The sequence below is a fragment of the Candoia aspera genome, chromosome 4, assembly GCF_035149785.1.
Source record: "Candoia aspera isolate rCanAsp1 chromosome 4, rCanAsp1.hap2, whole genome shotgun sequence".
Lineage (NCBI taxonomy): Eukaryota > Metazoa > Chordata > Lepidosauria > Squamata > Boidae > Candoia > Candoia aspera.
The window spans coordinates 96,297,098-96,314,543 of NC_086156.1; the positions used below are offsets into that span (position 1 = coordinate 96,297,098).

The window sequence follows — 17,446 nt, forward strand, 5'->3', positions numbered from 1 at the left end:
TTTTGAAAACAATATCATCTTTCTCCAGAGTCACAAGGCTGCTTAGGGAACTGCTGCACTCCCTGCTTCCATGTGCAGGCATGGGGGGGCTTCAGTGCACCATGAGAAAGGAGACAACAGAAGGAGCTCCTGACACAGCCATTCAACCGTAAAGATAGATTTAATAATTGGGGAAAGAAGTTTGTCCCATTTACCCTCCACAGTCCAAAACACTTCTTCCAAAGGGCTTGCATAGACATAGCTATTTGCATGCAGTGGAATATAACTTTTAAAATATTTCTTTATTAAATAAAGTATTCTTATGAAGCTGTTAACAATGTGATATAACATAAAAATATGGGGAAATGGGGGTTTAGAAATTCTGAAGAACTCAATAAATTATAAATATATAAGAACACAAATTTCCAAAAAATTTGACCAAGTTGATGAAGTCTTTTTTAAGCTCTTTCTTGGGGAAAAAAAGGATAAATTAAAAATTTTACAAATACCACATATTGGCAATCCATTTCTTTTCTTTATCAAGTACAGATTTATTATTCTATTGATAGTTATTGATTTTATGAACATCTCCAGGTTATGATTAATTTTTATTCCTGGGATTATAGTCAAAGGGGCATATGCTATCTTCACTCAAAATGAAGAGCCTAAACCTATCTTAGCATTCATACGGGTATTAGCCCCACATATAGAAATAGCATGACTGGTTCAGACCATGGTGGGATCTCATTTTCTCACCCCTACATTATATTTCTTACAGCAAGAAAATTGCTACCAATTCTTATTCAACATTCTTTATGATGTCAGACATAAATATAACATAGTTTGTGTTGAATTAATTGAATAGCAAAGAGAGCCTCCAATCCTTTATTTAAAGCAGCCTTAAATAATTTGTGGGAAAAGACATTCTAGCTTGTTAGTCTACACTGTGGTATAAAATTGCTTCCTGTCTTGAACATGTGTTCAAAAAGGTCTAAGACATTTAAAACTTTAGGAGAATGAATAGCATCAATAACAAATCAAAATAGAAAAAGTGCCAGGTCCAAATGGGTTGATAGCTCAATATAACAAAGAATGTGAAGAAGAACATTGACAAATATGATGAATGAAATTAAAGAAACAATGGCAATATCACCAACATGGGAAGAGGTGCATATAAATGTGTTTCAGATGTTATACATATCAACCAAACTGGCTTTACCCCAAAGGACAACAGTAGGTTCATCATCAATACAATAGAACAAATAAACAAAAAAGGAAGAAAGCCCCACTAAATTTTTTAGATGCAGATAAAGCCTTGGATAATTTGCAGAGGTTACTTGTGGTGGCATTCCTGAATGAAATGAACCCCAGTGAAGGGTTTCAAGCTTGCATTAAAAGTATATATCAATGGCAAACAGCAAAGATGATGGCTAAGGGAGCGTTCTCTGCAGATTTCCAAATCAGTAAAGGGACAAGACAAGGATGCCCACTCTCTCCTTTACTATATGCTGTCAGAAATACTGGCAGAAAAATATTGAGGTGATAAACAAATGACAGGTCTCAAAATTCATGGAGAGAAATGCATGCTCAAATATTATGCAGATGATATAGTATCATAAGCCTAACCACAAAAGGTAATAAAACAGTTAATGAAAGCAATTCATCATTTTGGAGAATTCTCTGGTTATAAAATCAATGCTCAAAAAGCACAGTAATTGCAAGATATTTAACACAAGGAGAAATCAATCTTTTGCAGGAAGAATCGGTCACCTCACTCAGAGAAACACTCAGTTTTCATCTGACTGGCAATAATCAAGAAATATACCAAAATTACTATGTTATGGCAAGAAAAGAAAAGAAAAGAAAAGAAAAGAAAAGAGACCTTGAAAGAGGGAGGAATGTAAAGTTATCTTGGTTAGGATTAACTGTATTTATGGCAGGGAACCCAGTTCTTTGAAGGACTGCCTCTCTCCAGTTACTTCTATCCCTCCCATCAGGACTGTCCGGACAGGCGTGTTATGGTTCCCGTCTATGAAAGACTGTCATCTCACAGGACCCAGGAAGAGAGCTTCCTCTGCCAGGGCACCCACCCTGTGGAACATCATCCCACAGAACTTAGATTGGCCCCGACCCTCCAGGCCTTTAGGAAGACCCTGACAACATGGCTCTGCCACTGTGCTTGGGGGTCCAGCAATGGTGGTGACTTCATACAATGGCTGTATCAAGCTGATGTAGAACGAATGCTGCTGATGATCATGATTTCCTGCTTTTTAATTTGATTATGGACAGTTTTTATATGTTTGTATATTGGTTTTTAACTTGTCTTTTATTGTTCTTACTTGTTGTGAGCTGCCCAGAGTCATTTAGATGAGATGGCTGGCCATCCAAATGGAATAAATGAATAATAAATAAGTAAATTATAAAAATGAAGGCACCAACCCAGATAAACTACCTATTCCAAACGGCTCCAATCATATTTTCAGAGAGACCTTTACAGAATGGCAAGAAGCTAAGCAAATCCACATGGAGTGGGAAAAGACCCACAGTCAAACGGAAAAGTCTGCGAGATTCCAAAGAGAGAGGTGGTCTTGCCCTTCCAAAGCTGCAACTATATCATAAAGCAAATTACTCATCGGGGATAACAGAGTGCATAAAATTCCCAAATCACAGAATGTGTGCTGTTCAGAATATGCAACCAGGTACAATAATACCAAAAATACCCTTTATTAAATAACTATTTAATAAGTCCTTGATGTACAAAGAAGGGTTCAACAAGCCCAGCTGGGCCACAACAAGGCAGCAGAACAGGACTTCTAACTGGAACTGGGAGGTTGGAGGAGACTGGAGCGTGAGGTGCTGCTACAGCTGAAAGCGCAGGTCTTGAACTGGAAGCCAATAACTGGAGTCTCGAATCAAGGCTACGAACTGGAAACAAGGCTGGATGTGACTGGTAACTCTGGACTAGATCGGAAACTAGGAGCAAGACTGGACCTCTGAGCAAGGCTAGACTTGGCTGGACACCCTGGACTAGGCTGGGTTCTCTGGACTGAAGACTTGGAGCTAGGCTAGGGACTCTGATCAAGACTGGACTCAGCTGGAAGCCCTGGACCGGGCTAGATTCTCTGGACTAGAGACTTGGAGCAAGGCTGGATTCTCTGGACTGGAGACTTGAAGCAAGATGGGTAAACAAGTTCACAGTGAGATAGGTGTGAAACTCCAGAGCAAGGTTGAGCACATGGTAGAACTGCACAGAAGGCATGCCACAGAACTGAGGATCAAAGGCACCAGGATGCTGCATGGAAGACCTTGAAGTTTCAAGGCTGGATGCAAGGCTGAGATCGCTGGGCACGGCTAATGCAGAATCCCCGGTGGCAGCAGAAGCAGATTTCAAATCCTCGGAGCAGAGCAAAGGTGCTGGTTCCTCTTTGGCAACAGACACTGTCTCTTCCACTGAAGCTGCAGGCTTGGAGGATCAGTTGTCTCCAGCAGCTCGCTCCTCGCACATCTGCCTTTTATCCCAATCCTTTGCGTGCTGTTCAGCCCATCATTGGTGCACACTGATTAGAATATTCAATTCCTCCTCTGAATCTTGGCCAATCAGCACCTTGGAGTCTTCCCTCACTGCTGGCTCCACTTTGAGTTTCGTTTTCCCGGTTTCAGCCCGGTAAGTTTCTGTTTCCTCTTCTGACTCAGAAGGGTTTTTGCTTTCTGAGTCAGAGGCAGGCTTGACTCTGACAGAATGGCAATAATGGAAGGAGCGGGCTTAGCCAATGGACTTCACAGATATTTATGGTACAGAGATACCAATAAAAGGATAAAAATTGAAAAGGGCATATGATTAGATAAAGTTTGATAAAAGTATGGAAATTACAAAGGGAATAAGAAGCTTAACAATTTGATCTCTAGCTAGGAATATAAAGTTGGTTTGTTTGATCAAAATTAAAATAACTCATCTTTTTATAAAACTCTGTTAATCATTTATGGACTTCCTGCTGACATCAGGACTGAAAAGTTGGTGGCTTAGGGATTTGCATATAGCTAAGGGGTGGATTATGGGAAGAAGAGGTATTTGTCTGTTACCTTATATGGAGTGGAGAGTTATCAAAGTTGTTTTCACTTGTGATAAAGATCAGAAGTCACTTCTTTACATATCTCATTTCTTCTTTATGTTACTTTCTTCTTTTACTTTTTCTTCCTTTGTACCTTTTATTTTTTCTATTTCCTCTTTCCTTTCTTGTATTTCAGTTTTACTATTATAATTAAAATCTGTAATAGAAATTATGAAAAAGTACCTCTTCTGGGATGATGTATGAATGTGCCTTTATTGGGAAAAAAAATTGTATTAAGGTGCTGCTATCTCATTAGAGTCTCTGGACAGATGTGGCATAGAAGTAAAAATAATATATACTACAAGTTTAGAAAAAAGGCTGAACTATAGGGGTGCTTAAAAGTTTGTGAACCCTTTTGAATTGTCAATATTTCTGCATCAATGTAACCTAAAACCTGATCTGTCCTCCACACAAGCCCTAAAACTAGAGAAAGAGAACCCTGTTAAACAAATCGGTCCCAGACATTATGCTTGCTAAATAAATGAATAAGTATGTTTCTGAGTCATTTGTTTAAATGGGAAAAGGCATTCAAGCTTGTTAGTCTACACATAGTGTAAATCATTAGCTGTAGTGTAAAATTATTTACTGTCTTGAACATGTGTTTCCTGTAAAAACTCTAAGACACTTAAAAACTGTATAAGGAGGAATAGAGTCAATAACAAATCAAAATAGGAAAAGTGCCAGGCCCAGATGGGTTGATACTCAGTATAACAAAGAATTTGAAGAACTATTATAACCACTGACAAATGGAAGAATGAAATTAAAGAAACAAAGGAAATACCACCAACATAGATAGTGGCATATCTAACTGATTGATATATCAATGAAGAAATATAACGTTTGCGACTCATTTGTTTAATTGGGTTCTCTTTAGTATTAGGACTTGTTTGGAGAACAGATCCTATTTTTGGTCACATTGATGCAGAAATACTGAAAATTCAAAAGGGCTTACAGACTTTTAAGCACTACTGTTTTGAACTCTGCAGGGTGCAGAAATATTTAGATTAATATATATTAAACAAATTTCTATTTTCAAGCTCGCATTGACTTGAGAAAGGTGGGTCAGCTAAAGGAGAGAATGGAAACCAAACCTAGGAGAGAAATGAGACATTCTCACATCCTCCAGGTGAAGAGGAACAAAGTAAAATAGTTATTTCATTCTGGTAAGACATGTTGGGCTGGATATTTCAGGTGTCTGCCTTCTGTACATCAGGAGTGCACAAGGTTGGGGAAAGGTGATCTCACATGTAATTTTTTTGTTACTGATTCTTTCAATAATAAATTTCCATTAGATGAAAGAGAGAAATTTGCTTTGTTTGTGTGAACACATGTTTTCTTCATTCCTCTGGCACTTGTAATTACTTTCCTCACTGATTATAATAATGCTAGTAGTTTTCTTTTTGTTTACCCTCATGCAGACCTTCAGTGTCCAAGGACAAGATCAACAGCGGAAAGTGTGAAGGATGTTATTAACATATCAATTTATATTTCAGGCCGGAAGAAAGAGTGAAAACAGACAGGGACCCTCCAGGGTGAGGTCTGATAGATTCTTCTCTAAAGGGTTGGCTGCCAGTTTTTATTACCAGACCTTTAATTTTCACTGTCACCAAAGAAATGAGAAGAGTTCAGTATGTATGTAAGACAGAATGTTGGCTTTTCTTTGAAAATGGTGACTTTGATAATCTTGCTGCCAACACTATTTTTTCCCAAAATATATGAGACTCATCAAGTGAAATGTAAAGTTCAAAGACTTTTTGTGCCATATCACAGATATCATCAAACGGGAGACCTCACAGTAGGTGGCATAACAACCCTAGCTAATTTCTTGCAGAGTGCCCTAAGTTTCAATGAAGTCCCACCACCACCATTGCGTGAAGATCTCATGTAAGGATTTGGTATTAGTTTGATATATTTTCTTATGGGAATCATTGGTCATAGAGCTGAATTCAATTACTGAGTTTTGAAGAGGGTAAAATCCAGATTAGAGATATGCAGAACGTCCTTTCTTAGTTTCCTTCCAATGATCATTTCTCTTTCCAACCCTTTCAAACAAACATATGCAATTGCCCTTTCATTGATTAGATCTCTCCAACTTCTGTTCCTTCTGTCATTCATTTTTAATACTGGAGGATCCTTTTCTCCAGGTACAACAAACAACATGTTTATTACAGCCCTAAGGTCAGATACAATAAAATTAAATAGTAGCAACAATCATTCATATATATATATATATATATATATAAACAAAAAATAATAGTATAATACGATCTAAAATTAAGAATGAAAATATTAAATTGAAATAAAATACTGTGTTAAGAAATTATAAATCTAAGTGATGGTGCAGTGTATTTTGCAGATGGTAGTACAGAACTGGGCAACCTGGGAGGATATTTTCCTTATCTGAAAGAAGTAGCATTAAATATAAATCACACTCGCTGCCTGGAAATTTCTTCAATAACGGATATACAATATAAGGATCTGTATAGAATCCTTATATAGGATGGACCTATATAACCTATGGCTTAGGGTTTCTACTGAGCCATCACCACATGGACATAATCGAAGGTGCATAGGAATACCCTTAAAACGTCCAAAAAGTTAAGTCCAGATTAGAGATGTGCACAATGTCCTTCCTTAATTCCCTTGTCAATGATCATTTCTCTTTCCAAGCCTCTCAAACATATATATATGGAATTGCCTTTTCATTACTTACATCTCTCCAACTTCTGTTCCTTCTATCAGATTTTTAATGCTGAAGAACTCTTTTCTCCAGGTAGATATTTGATCTGTAACTGGATATGTTGGGTAGAACATTTACTGAAAATACAGCATTAAACTTCTTCATTTAACTTTTGATTCAGAATTCTGATAAAGTTGACAAACAGTACAAAGCCTTCTCTCTGTAAATTGCAAAGTTTCTCCCTTCTGATTTTCCCATTCTTCTGCCTAACATAGTATTGAGATCTTTTGCAGAGGCCATTCTCTAGTGATGAGGGGCATTTGTTTATATTTCTTAATGATCCAAATTCATCTTTATGGACTTATAGTTTGCATACATTACACTTTATCACAAAGTTGTTTGCAAAAATAAAAGAATACAAATATATTAAAGACCATCCTGTAAACATTCTATAAATTTTACAGAGAAAGTATCCTACCTAGGCCCTCAACAAATTAAAACCTGACCTAGATCTATAAAATAATAAAAAGAAATTATTTGAAGGGTACAGTAGTAAGGAAGATGCAAAACAGAGTTATTTTTATTTTAGATTTAAATTTCTATCTCACATAGAATTTTAAATATCCATATCATATAAAAATTGTATTCCATTCCAGTTTAGTGCCTAAGAATTACCAGCACATCCTGGCCCTGGTATTGGCAGTGAAGGAGATCAATGGAAACCCTCATCTCTTGCCCAATGTCACCTTGGGCTTCCAGATCTATGACAACCACTTCAGTGCCCAGAAGACCTACCATGCCACAATGCTACTGCTTTACACCATGAAGAGCTTTGTTCCCAGCTACGTCTGTGGCATTCAGAATCATCTGACAGCAGTGATTGGGGGACTAGATTCCGAAACCTCCATCAACATGGCAAATAACTTGGATATCTTCAAGGTTCCACAGGTAGAATATATTGCCTCAGGATATGTATGTCTAGAATTCAGTTTTTACTCTTCATCTGTCTGGATTTTCCAGATTCTGTTATGAATCAGAGAAAAAGAATGGGACATTTATGAAGAGCATCAGTGCTTTTTTTGTACTGTATATTCTTCAACTTTTTAAAAATCAGTTCCAACACAGCTGGTATCATGGTATTGATTTCAGCTTAATGAGACTTAAAACGAAATATTGGGAATCTGACAAAGAAGCTGGTAAATTATTAGTATATTGCCAAAAAGAAAGAGGCAGCTAATTAATATACGCTTCCTTGTTCATTTGTTAACAATAACACAAAAGAATTTAAACTCCAAAGGCTTCTGATGTAGTTCATATTAATGCTTTGAGACCAGTCATGATTAGCTATGGATTCCCTACATGCTTTCTTGGATAGATATCAATCTATTATTCTTCACCTATTCCTTAGTTTATTACAAATCACATGATCTCTGAACCAGTTGAAGTGCAAAGGGGTACTCAGCAAGGATGCCCATTATCTCCTTTACTTTCTAATTTAGTCTTAGAAACATTAACAATACAAATTAGATCATCTTCTGATATAAGTGATTTACTCTTTTGAACACAAGGCATTCTTCATACTAATAATATCTTACCAGCACTAATGAGTAAAATTCAGTCGTATGGCTCACATTCTGGATATAAGAATTAATTGGGGTAAATCCAGTTTACTTCCTTTAGGGTTGGATGTCTCACCAGTACGGTGTACACAGCCAGGATTTGTGGTGCCTACTTATTTTATTAAATATTTAGGGATTTAAGTATCTAAACATTCACTCCAGTTCTTTTCACCCAATAGAGTCATGTTCTGAAGAATGCTACATTCATGTCTTGTGTGCTAACATTGGAATTAATTGCTCAAAAGATTGTTTTTCATGTCTACTGGACACCATCTAGCAAGTGTCAAAAAGGATGGACTGACGATTATGTGTGTTTACATTGGAAGGACTTTAACGCATATGTTATAGGCATGTTCTTCCTTACATCCATTCTGGAGAAATGTTGTGACAATAATTTGACAAATGAAAATAAGGATAATTCTGCAAAAACTACTGTGAATGCCATCTTTCTGATTCTTTTTATGTATTTATTTGTTTTGTAATTTCTTTTATTTTTCTGTATGTGAATTCAGCAGAAGATACTCCCTCTTCCCTTTGATCAGCAGATGACATCACCCTTTCTGAACTTTGTGTTCCTTTTTTTCTCACATCAGCTTAGCTAAGATTATTACCATTCACTAAAGACTATTCATACATTATGTCACAAGAGAGTGTACTTGATATGAAGAAACATTCATCATTAATATTCTCTCTGTTGTTTTCATGATGGGAAGAAAACTCTGAGAGTATTCATTTCAGAAAAGCCCTCTCAATGGAGAGAATAAATCTAATAATTTTTTGAGTGAAAGCAAACTGAAAAAGAATATGAAATTTAAAGTCATGAATTCATATTAAGAGACAGAGAAGGGAAGGGAAGGGAAGGGAAGGGAAGGGAAGGGAAGGAAAGGAAAGGAAAGGAAAGGAAAGGAAAGGAAAGGAAAGGAAAGGAAAGGAAAGGAAAGGAAAGGAAAGGAAAGGAAAGGAAAGGAAAGGAAAGGAGGAAATGTTTTCCTTTCAACATAGTTCATTATTAAAAGTAATTTTTTTAAAAAAATTGTAAGTTACTCCCTAAGACCTAACATAATGAAGAGACATCATTATTAGCTTCACTCAAAGCTACCACATAATAAAGTTGAATGATATGATGTGGTGTTCTTGTAAGACCTTTTATTTAATATGTGAAGAACTTTGACTGTTGGAAAAGAATAATCCATTGTCACAGATTCCATCTCTCTGTTCTCATTCTCTCTTCAGCTCATTTATGGCTCTGCTCCAGTGATGAATGATAAAACCCCTGGCCTTTCCTTCTTTCAGATGACCCCAAGTGAAAAACTTCAGTATGAAGGGATTCTGTCTTTACTGCTCCACTTCAGATGGACATGGATTGTGGCTGGTGTCATGGATAATGCTAGTGGAGAAAGATTTTTAGATATGATAATTCCACTCTTTTCTCAACATGGCATCTGCTTTGCCTCCATAGAAAGAGTTCTCTATCCACATTCTATCAATGAAATGTCTGCTGTATTTCAGAAAGGTGCAAAAATTCATGATAAAATCATGGATAGTAAAGCTGACGTCGTGCTTTTCTATGGAGAATCTTATTCCATGATATTATTGAGATGGTTACCCTATCTATCCAATAAAGACAAAATTACGAATATGGCAAAAGGTAAAGTGTGGATATTGACAACCCAAATAGAGTTTATTGCATATGTCCAACAAATGGATTGGGATCCGTATATAATCCACGGTGCTCTGTCCTTCACAATTCATGCCAACAATCCACCAGGGTTCAAAGCATTTGTCGAAAGCAGAAATCCTTTCAGCACAGATGAAGATGGATTTATCAGAGATTTCTGGCAACAGGCCTTCTGTTGTGTATTTCATGTGTCAGATGCTGATGAGGTAGATGGCAATATCTGCACCGGGAGAGAGAAAATGGAAAACCTCCCTGGACGTTTCTTTGAAATGAGCATGACTGGTCACAGCTACAGCATCTATAATTCTGCCTATGCTGTGGCCCATGCATTACATGCCATGTTCTCATCTAAATGGAGACCCAGAGGAAATGCAGGGACAGTGGGATTGAAGCTTCAGCAGCATGCTTCATGGCAGGTAAAGGGGCCAATAACCCTACAGGGAAGGCATTATTTTAATGCAAACAAGACATAGCCCCAATCTTTATAGTGAATGGCCATTGCAAACTCTTTCTCTTTCCCTTTTCATCTTCCCATCTTCTGTAATGACACAAATTTGTACCTTTCATTCATGCCACTGTGATTCATAGTTTCCAAATTGTTGTTGTTTATTCGTTTAGTCACTTCCGACTCTTCATGACTTCATGGACCAGCCCACGCCAGAGCTTCCTGTCGGTCGTCAACACCCCCAGCACCCCCAGGGACGAATCCATCACCTCTAGAATATCATCCATCCACCTTGCCCTTGGTCGGCCCCTCTTCCTTTTGCTTTCCACTCTCCCTAGCATCAGCATCTTCTCCAGGGTGTCCTGTCTTCTCATTATGTGGCCAAAGTATTTCAGTTTTGCCTTTAATATCATTCCCTCAAGTGAGCAGTCTGGCTTTATTTCCTGGAGGATGGACTGGTTGGATCTTCTTGCAGTCCAAGGAACTCTCAGAATTTTCCTCCAACACCACAGTTCAAAAGCATCGATCTTCCTTCTCTCAGCCTGCCTTATGGTCCAGCTCTCACAGCCATATGTTACTACGGGGAACACCATTGCTTTAACTATACGGACCTTTGTTCTCAGTGTGATGTCTCTGCTCTTAACTATTTTATCGAGGTTTGTCATTGCTCTTCTCCCAAGGATTAAGCATCTTCTGATTTCCTGACTGCAGTCAGCATCTGCAGTAATCTTTGCACCTAGAAATACAAAGTCTTTCACTGCTTCATTTTCTCCCTCTGTTTGCCAGTTATCAATCAAGCCAGTTGCCATAATCTTGGTTTTTTTGAGGTTTAGCTGCAAGCCAGCTTTTGCACTTTCTTCTTTCACCTTCATCATAAGGCTCCTCAGTTCCTCTTCGCTTTCAGCCATCAAAGTGGTATTATCTGCAGTTTCCAAATTACCCAACCGCATTTTTTCTAAACTGTCCCCCCACTTTTTTTTCCCTTCCAGCTGCATCACTTTCTGAAAGGTCTCTCATTTAATAATACTGCCAGCGACCAGATTTCCCTTGACCACAATGGAGAGTTAGTTGTGGGTCTGCATGTCATGAACTGGGTTTTTTCTTCAAACCAGTCCTTTGTTAGAGTGAAAGTTGGGAAGGTAGATCCTGGAGTTCCTACAGACCAAATGCTCACCATCAATGACAGCACCATAAACTGGCACAGTTGGTTTAATCAGGTAGGATTCAGAATCCAACCAGTGCTGAAAATATGTGGGTTTCAATACTTGCCATCCCTCTTCAGCAGATTCTTATAATGTTATGCATTCTCTCTGCAGTGTTCTCTGCAAAAGTGTATGTAAGCGGAGTTTGAAGAGGTTGAATAATTCCTTTTCTTTCTTTCTTTTCAGGTCTTAATTCTACTCTTACAGCTGCTAATTAATGGGGCAGGGGGAATTGTTGATTTATTAAATTTATTCCAACTTTTTCATCATACCAATACTTTGGGACAAAATCTGTACTCTTTAAAAAAATTCCAGTATATCGTTTTTCCCCACAACCTTGTCTTGTCTTATTATCTGTCTGGCAATATTGCCGCACTTCTTACTGGGTGACAAAACAGTCCACTTTTTTTCTTTGACTAATTTAAGTTTGCAGTTGCTTCTTTTATTTATTTGTTTATTTATCTTTTCAAAAAACTTTTTTTTTAGTGCTTGTTCTTGTCCTGCAAACATTAATCCTTCTCTCTATTTCTTCTTCTATCCTATCAGAACCCATTGTCAAGTTTTGTTACTGTTCATTTTCCCTTCAGGTATTTACCAGCGGAAGTTCATATTTTCATTAATTTCCTTGCACACCACTTCTGTCATTCTTTTTTTTGCTTCTTTTATGGAATTATTTGAGCCTCTGTTTTCATTTTCCACCATTTGCTTCACTTACAACAAATCATGACCACCACGTTTCCTCAGAAAATACAAATACAGTACATTGGGTGTCATGTATTATCAAAGGTTTGGGGTCCTCGATTTAAAGCCCCCAGTTCAATGTCTATCCAGTCAACAGAACTTGTTGTGTAGTTCATTACAGGGACAATCCAAATATAAATGGCCTTGATCATATTGCCACCTTTCAGATCTGATTTTACCACTTTTCTAACCTGTTTCACCTATTTGGAGCTGAATTTTTTTCACTTCGCCATGCAAAATATTATTGGCCTCCAAATTACACCAAAACTTTTACCTTTCTTTCATTCTCAGTGCTTTGATTTTAGCACCATTCTGTAGTTCACTTGTGAGTACTCAATTTTCCCCTTGTTATTGTCAGTGTTGTCTAAATGTTCAATCCAATTTTTCATCTTATCATTAAAATTTTGAATTGTACCTTAACATGACTGCTGTGCTCTAGATGATTTTGTTGATTTATTTAATATTCCCTCTTTTGCTAGAGTAGCTTGCTCCTACTTGCTCCTACTTACAAATCTTTCAATTTTCTTGCAAGTTGCATTTCTCTCTGTTTTCATTCTTCCATGATTTCTCCTGTCAATTTGCTATCCAATTTTATTGTTTTTTTTCAAACTTGTTTGTATTTTATAACTTTGCAAATTCTGTCGCTTTAAATTTACAGGTTGAAACTTTTTTTTATTTTCCCATCTAATTTTCCATTTCAACACCTAATTTTTAGTTCTGTTCGCTTCCCATTTATAGTTTATTTCTGTTGTTCTTACTGTTGAAAGTCTATATACTACATGAACTGATTCTTTGATAGTTTGGTAAAAAATAATTGGGTAATCATGTTTCCATCATAACAAATTTCATTTAAAAGTTTTGTTTGAGTAGATTTCAAAGGAGGTACTCTTTCTCTTAAAATTTATTTCATGGTGTGTCAATTTATTTTTCTCTAAGCTCTTGTAGATATACAGACACTTGTAGTTCTTTTTCACTGTGCTGAATCAACTGTTGAGATGGTTCATGAGTACATCCAAATGGCTATTTAGGTAGATTTGTTCTTCTATTGCATTTTTTCCCAGTTTCAAACTTTTGGTTATGAAGATGGTGATGACGATGATAATGATGACTAATTTATCAAGTGGAATGTCTGTAAATACATTGTTTTTTAGTATGAAGGAACTTAGATGTGTAAGTTGTGCAATAATACTTGATTCTTGAAACTTTGCTTTCAAAAGTTCATACGTATGTTTTTGGAAATCATGAATCAGTGGTTCTGACTCATAAGACTATTTCGTAATTTCTGGATTTTCATTGATTGTCCAAATATTACATCTTTGAGGTGACATTGCAGTTCCTTCCCACAGTTGCCTAGCAGAGGGAACAGACACCTGTAGTTCTATTAATGTTGTTACTATTATTATACTGATTTGATATTATCCATGATTTTACAAATGGTCTAACCGCCCTCAAGTAACAACATATCTGTCACAACATGATAGCATTCTGTGTTTGGCAAAGCTTCTCTGATTCAGAAAATCCCAGTCTGAAAATGGGTCATTGTAAGGTAGCACTGAATAAACCGAAAAACTGTTGGGTGAGCAGAAGCTTATAGACTATGTTCTGCAGCTTTCCAATATCCTCAGTATCGTCTTCATTATTTCAGTAAAGAAAAATTGCAACATACATTAACAAACTGAGCCCATCATGTGGGGCCCAGTCACACATTAGAAAAAAGAGTTTCTGAAGAAATGCAAGATCATTATACTCATGAATGCCACTGTCTTCTTTCATACTTAAATTAGTCTCAGCCTCTTTCAGCATGTAGTGAGAGTTGCCATCCTGGTTCCAGCAAGAAAGGGAAGGAAGGGGAGCCCTTTTGCTGCTACGACTGCATCCAGTGCCCAGATGGGAAGATTTCAGAGAAGGAGGGTAAGGAATGTGGATTTCTTGGATAAATCAAATAAAAATGATGGCAATCTAAAGAATGTGGCAATAAAATTTTGTTTGTCAGATTCTTTTGTTCAGTAATAGGAACTTTCCAGTATGTATGTATGTATGTATGTATGTATACATGTATATAAGTATGTATTTGTATTTTTATATCTTGACTTCTATTTCTCCAAAAATAAGCAGTGTTGTCTGTCTGTATGTGTGTGTGTGTAATAATCCAATAGCTACAGAGATATAGATGATATACATACAGATATAAGTATGTATCTGTACATATAGATGATATACATACAGATATAAGCAAAAGGCACTACCTATATATTGAAAAGTCACATCCAGCCAATGACCTCCTCTTATTCTCATGAGAATAATATTCACCCCTCAATTCTTCACCCTCTAAAGGCCTTTCTTCAGGAAAGTCATATTCTACCACATTTACATGATAACAAGGACATTTAATTTATCTAAATATCTATTTTTTAAATTTTCTCATGGATAGCAAGGTTACACTTTCAATTGCACATGGAAGCAAACCAGCACCCAGTAGACTTCTGCACTAAAGCTGTTTCATGAATAAAACAGTTTCCACCAATTATCAAGTGTGATGCTGCATTTTGTACTAGCAGTAGGATGGTTTTCAGGAAGAGGTATATGTTGAATACATTACCGCAGCCCAAATGTGAGATGGCCAGGATAAGAGACATTATTGGTAACACCTGCCATTTCAAGGAGAAGCCACATATGGCATACCAGTTGAAGCTAGGAAAAGAGTATCTTGCCATAGCTTGGATCTGATCCTTTAGCAGGAGAAACCACAGCCAATAATGGAATTGTCCAGAATCAGAAGGATTCTGAATCCACAGTCACTCCATCTTGCTGGGATAAACTTAAGCCTGTTTTTCTGTCTCATAAACCAAACAGCATAAGGTAAGGACATCTATCATAGGCTTTGTTTAGCTATTGATACACAATTAAATATCAATGTATTGATATACTTCCTCCTGGGCTAATAGATTACTTCCTCCAGGGGGAATGATATAAATATTAAGCTATTTCACCTAAAACCTAGGTCACCTGAAGTGCTGTCTCCAAGGACTTGACCTTTCTTTCCACTACCAGCATTGTCAGTGAATACCTGTAAGGAAGGAGTGGAGCTACTGTAAAAAAAAAAGTACCTCCAACTCCCAACCATTGTAGATGATGTAGCAATCAACTGAATTAAAGGTGGGTGAGAAAGCCACCAGAATCAAAATACTTAAGTACTTAAATTCTGCCATTCACTGAGATTACCAAACATAATTCACACATAAATCAATTATGACCATTGTTGAAAAATTTACTTTACATATAGAAGGTTTACTTGAATTTTAGAGGTCACTAGATAATCTTTAGGTACAATACAAAGTAGAAGAATGATCAAAACCTAAAAAAAAAAGGCTGTATGATTTTAATAGGCTCATCAAAATGCTTAGTAAAATAACATTTTTTTTCAGTACTGGAGCATCACGACTGAACAAATCTTAGGATACAATAAGGAACTGTATTTGTATATATAGTTATAGAATAGCTATAGAATAGCAGTTCTATAGTTATAGAATAGCACTGAGATTTGAAGTGTGTTATTGAAATCTTCCTAAGATCAAGATCACATTGTATTTTTCAGATAGTAAACAATGTTACCCCTGTAGAGATGAAAGCTATCCAAGCAAGAACCAGGATTTCTGTATCCCTAAGACTCTCACCTTTTTGTCTTATGAGGAACCTTTGGGAATCAGTTTAGCCTTCTTTGCTCTTTGCTCTTCTTTGGTCTCAGTGATGGTGCTTGGGACATTTGTCAAGAACCACCACACTCCCATCGTCATTGCCAATAACCGGGACCTCACCTACCTTCTCCTCCTCTCCCTCCTGCTCTGCTTCCTTTCTGCATTCCTATTCATTGGGCATCCTGAGAAGGTGGTATGTCTCCTGCAACAAACTGCTTTTGGGGTCGTCTTTGCAGTGGCTGTTTCTTCAGTGTTGGCAAAAACCCTCACAGTGGTTCTGGCTTTCCTGGCCACCAAGCCAGGATCCAGGATGAGGATGTTTGTGGGAAAGAGACTGTCCAACTCCATTGTCATGTCCTGCTCTCTTATTCAAATAGGCATTTGCATGACGTGGCTGGCAACCTCTCCCCCCTTCCCAGATGCTGACATGGATTCAATAGTGGAAGAAATCGTCCTGCAGTGTAATCAAGGCTCTGTGACTATGTTCTATAGCATCCTAAGCTATTTGGGCGTGTTGGCTCTTATTAGCTTCATAGTTGCTTTCTTGGCCAGGAAATTACCTGACACATTCAATGAAGCCAAGTTCATCACTTTCAGCATGCTGGTCTTCTGCAGTGTTTGGCTCTCCTTTGTTCCAACCTACTTGAGCACCACGGGGAAATACACAGTGGCTCTGGAGATCTTTTCCATCTTGGCCTCTGGTGCTGGGCTGCTGGGCTGCATCTTTCTCCCCAAATGTTATATCATGGTGTTAAGGCCTGACTTGAACAACAGGGACAAATTAATGAAGAGAAAGAAATCCTGATTTAATGCATGATGCCCTTTGTTGTACATTTTAATTTTGAAAACAATATCATCTTTCTCCAGAGTCACAAGGCTGCTTAGGGAACTGCTGCACTCCCTGCTTCCATGTGCAGGCATGGGGGGGCTTCAGTGCACCATGAGAAAGGAGACAGCAGAAGCAGCTCCTGACACAGCCATTCAACCCTAAAGATCGATTTAATAATTGGGGAAAGAAGTTTGTCCCATTTACCCTCCACAGTCCAAAACACTTCCTCCAAAGGGCTTGCATAGACATAGCTATTTGCATGCAGTGGAATATAATTTTTAAAATATTTCTTTATTAAATAAAGTATTCTTATGAAGCTGTTAACAATGTGATATAACATAAAAATATGGGGAAATGGGGTTTAGAAATTCTGAAGAACTCAATAAATTATAAATATATAAGAACACAAATTTCCAAAAAATTTGACCAAGTTGATGAAGTCTTTTTTAAGCTCTTTCTTGGGAAAAAA

At 37.3% G+C, this 17,446-nt stretch overlaps 1 protein-coding gene across 1 annotated transcript; it reads left to right on the forward strand.

Annotated features, from left to right (window-relative positions):
* The first annotated feature begins 80 nt into the window (after positions 1-80).
* On the forward strand, positions 81-16,953 carry LOC134496752 (vomeronasal type-2 receptor 26-like). The gene is made up of 7 exons (XM_063302462.1): positions 81-148; positions 5,859-5,972; positions 7,425-7,716; positions 9,621-10,481; positions 11,500-11,727; positions 14,238-14,364; positions 16,049-16,953. The coding sequence occupies exons 1-7, from the start codon at positions 81-83 to the stop codon at positions 16,951-16,953; spliced, it is 2,595 nt and encodes an 864-aa protein (XP_063158532.1).
* The last annotated feature ends 493 nt before the right edge of the window (positions 16,954-17,446 follow it).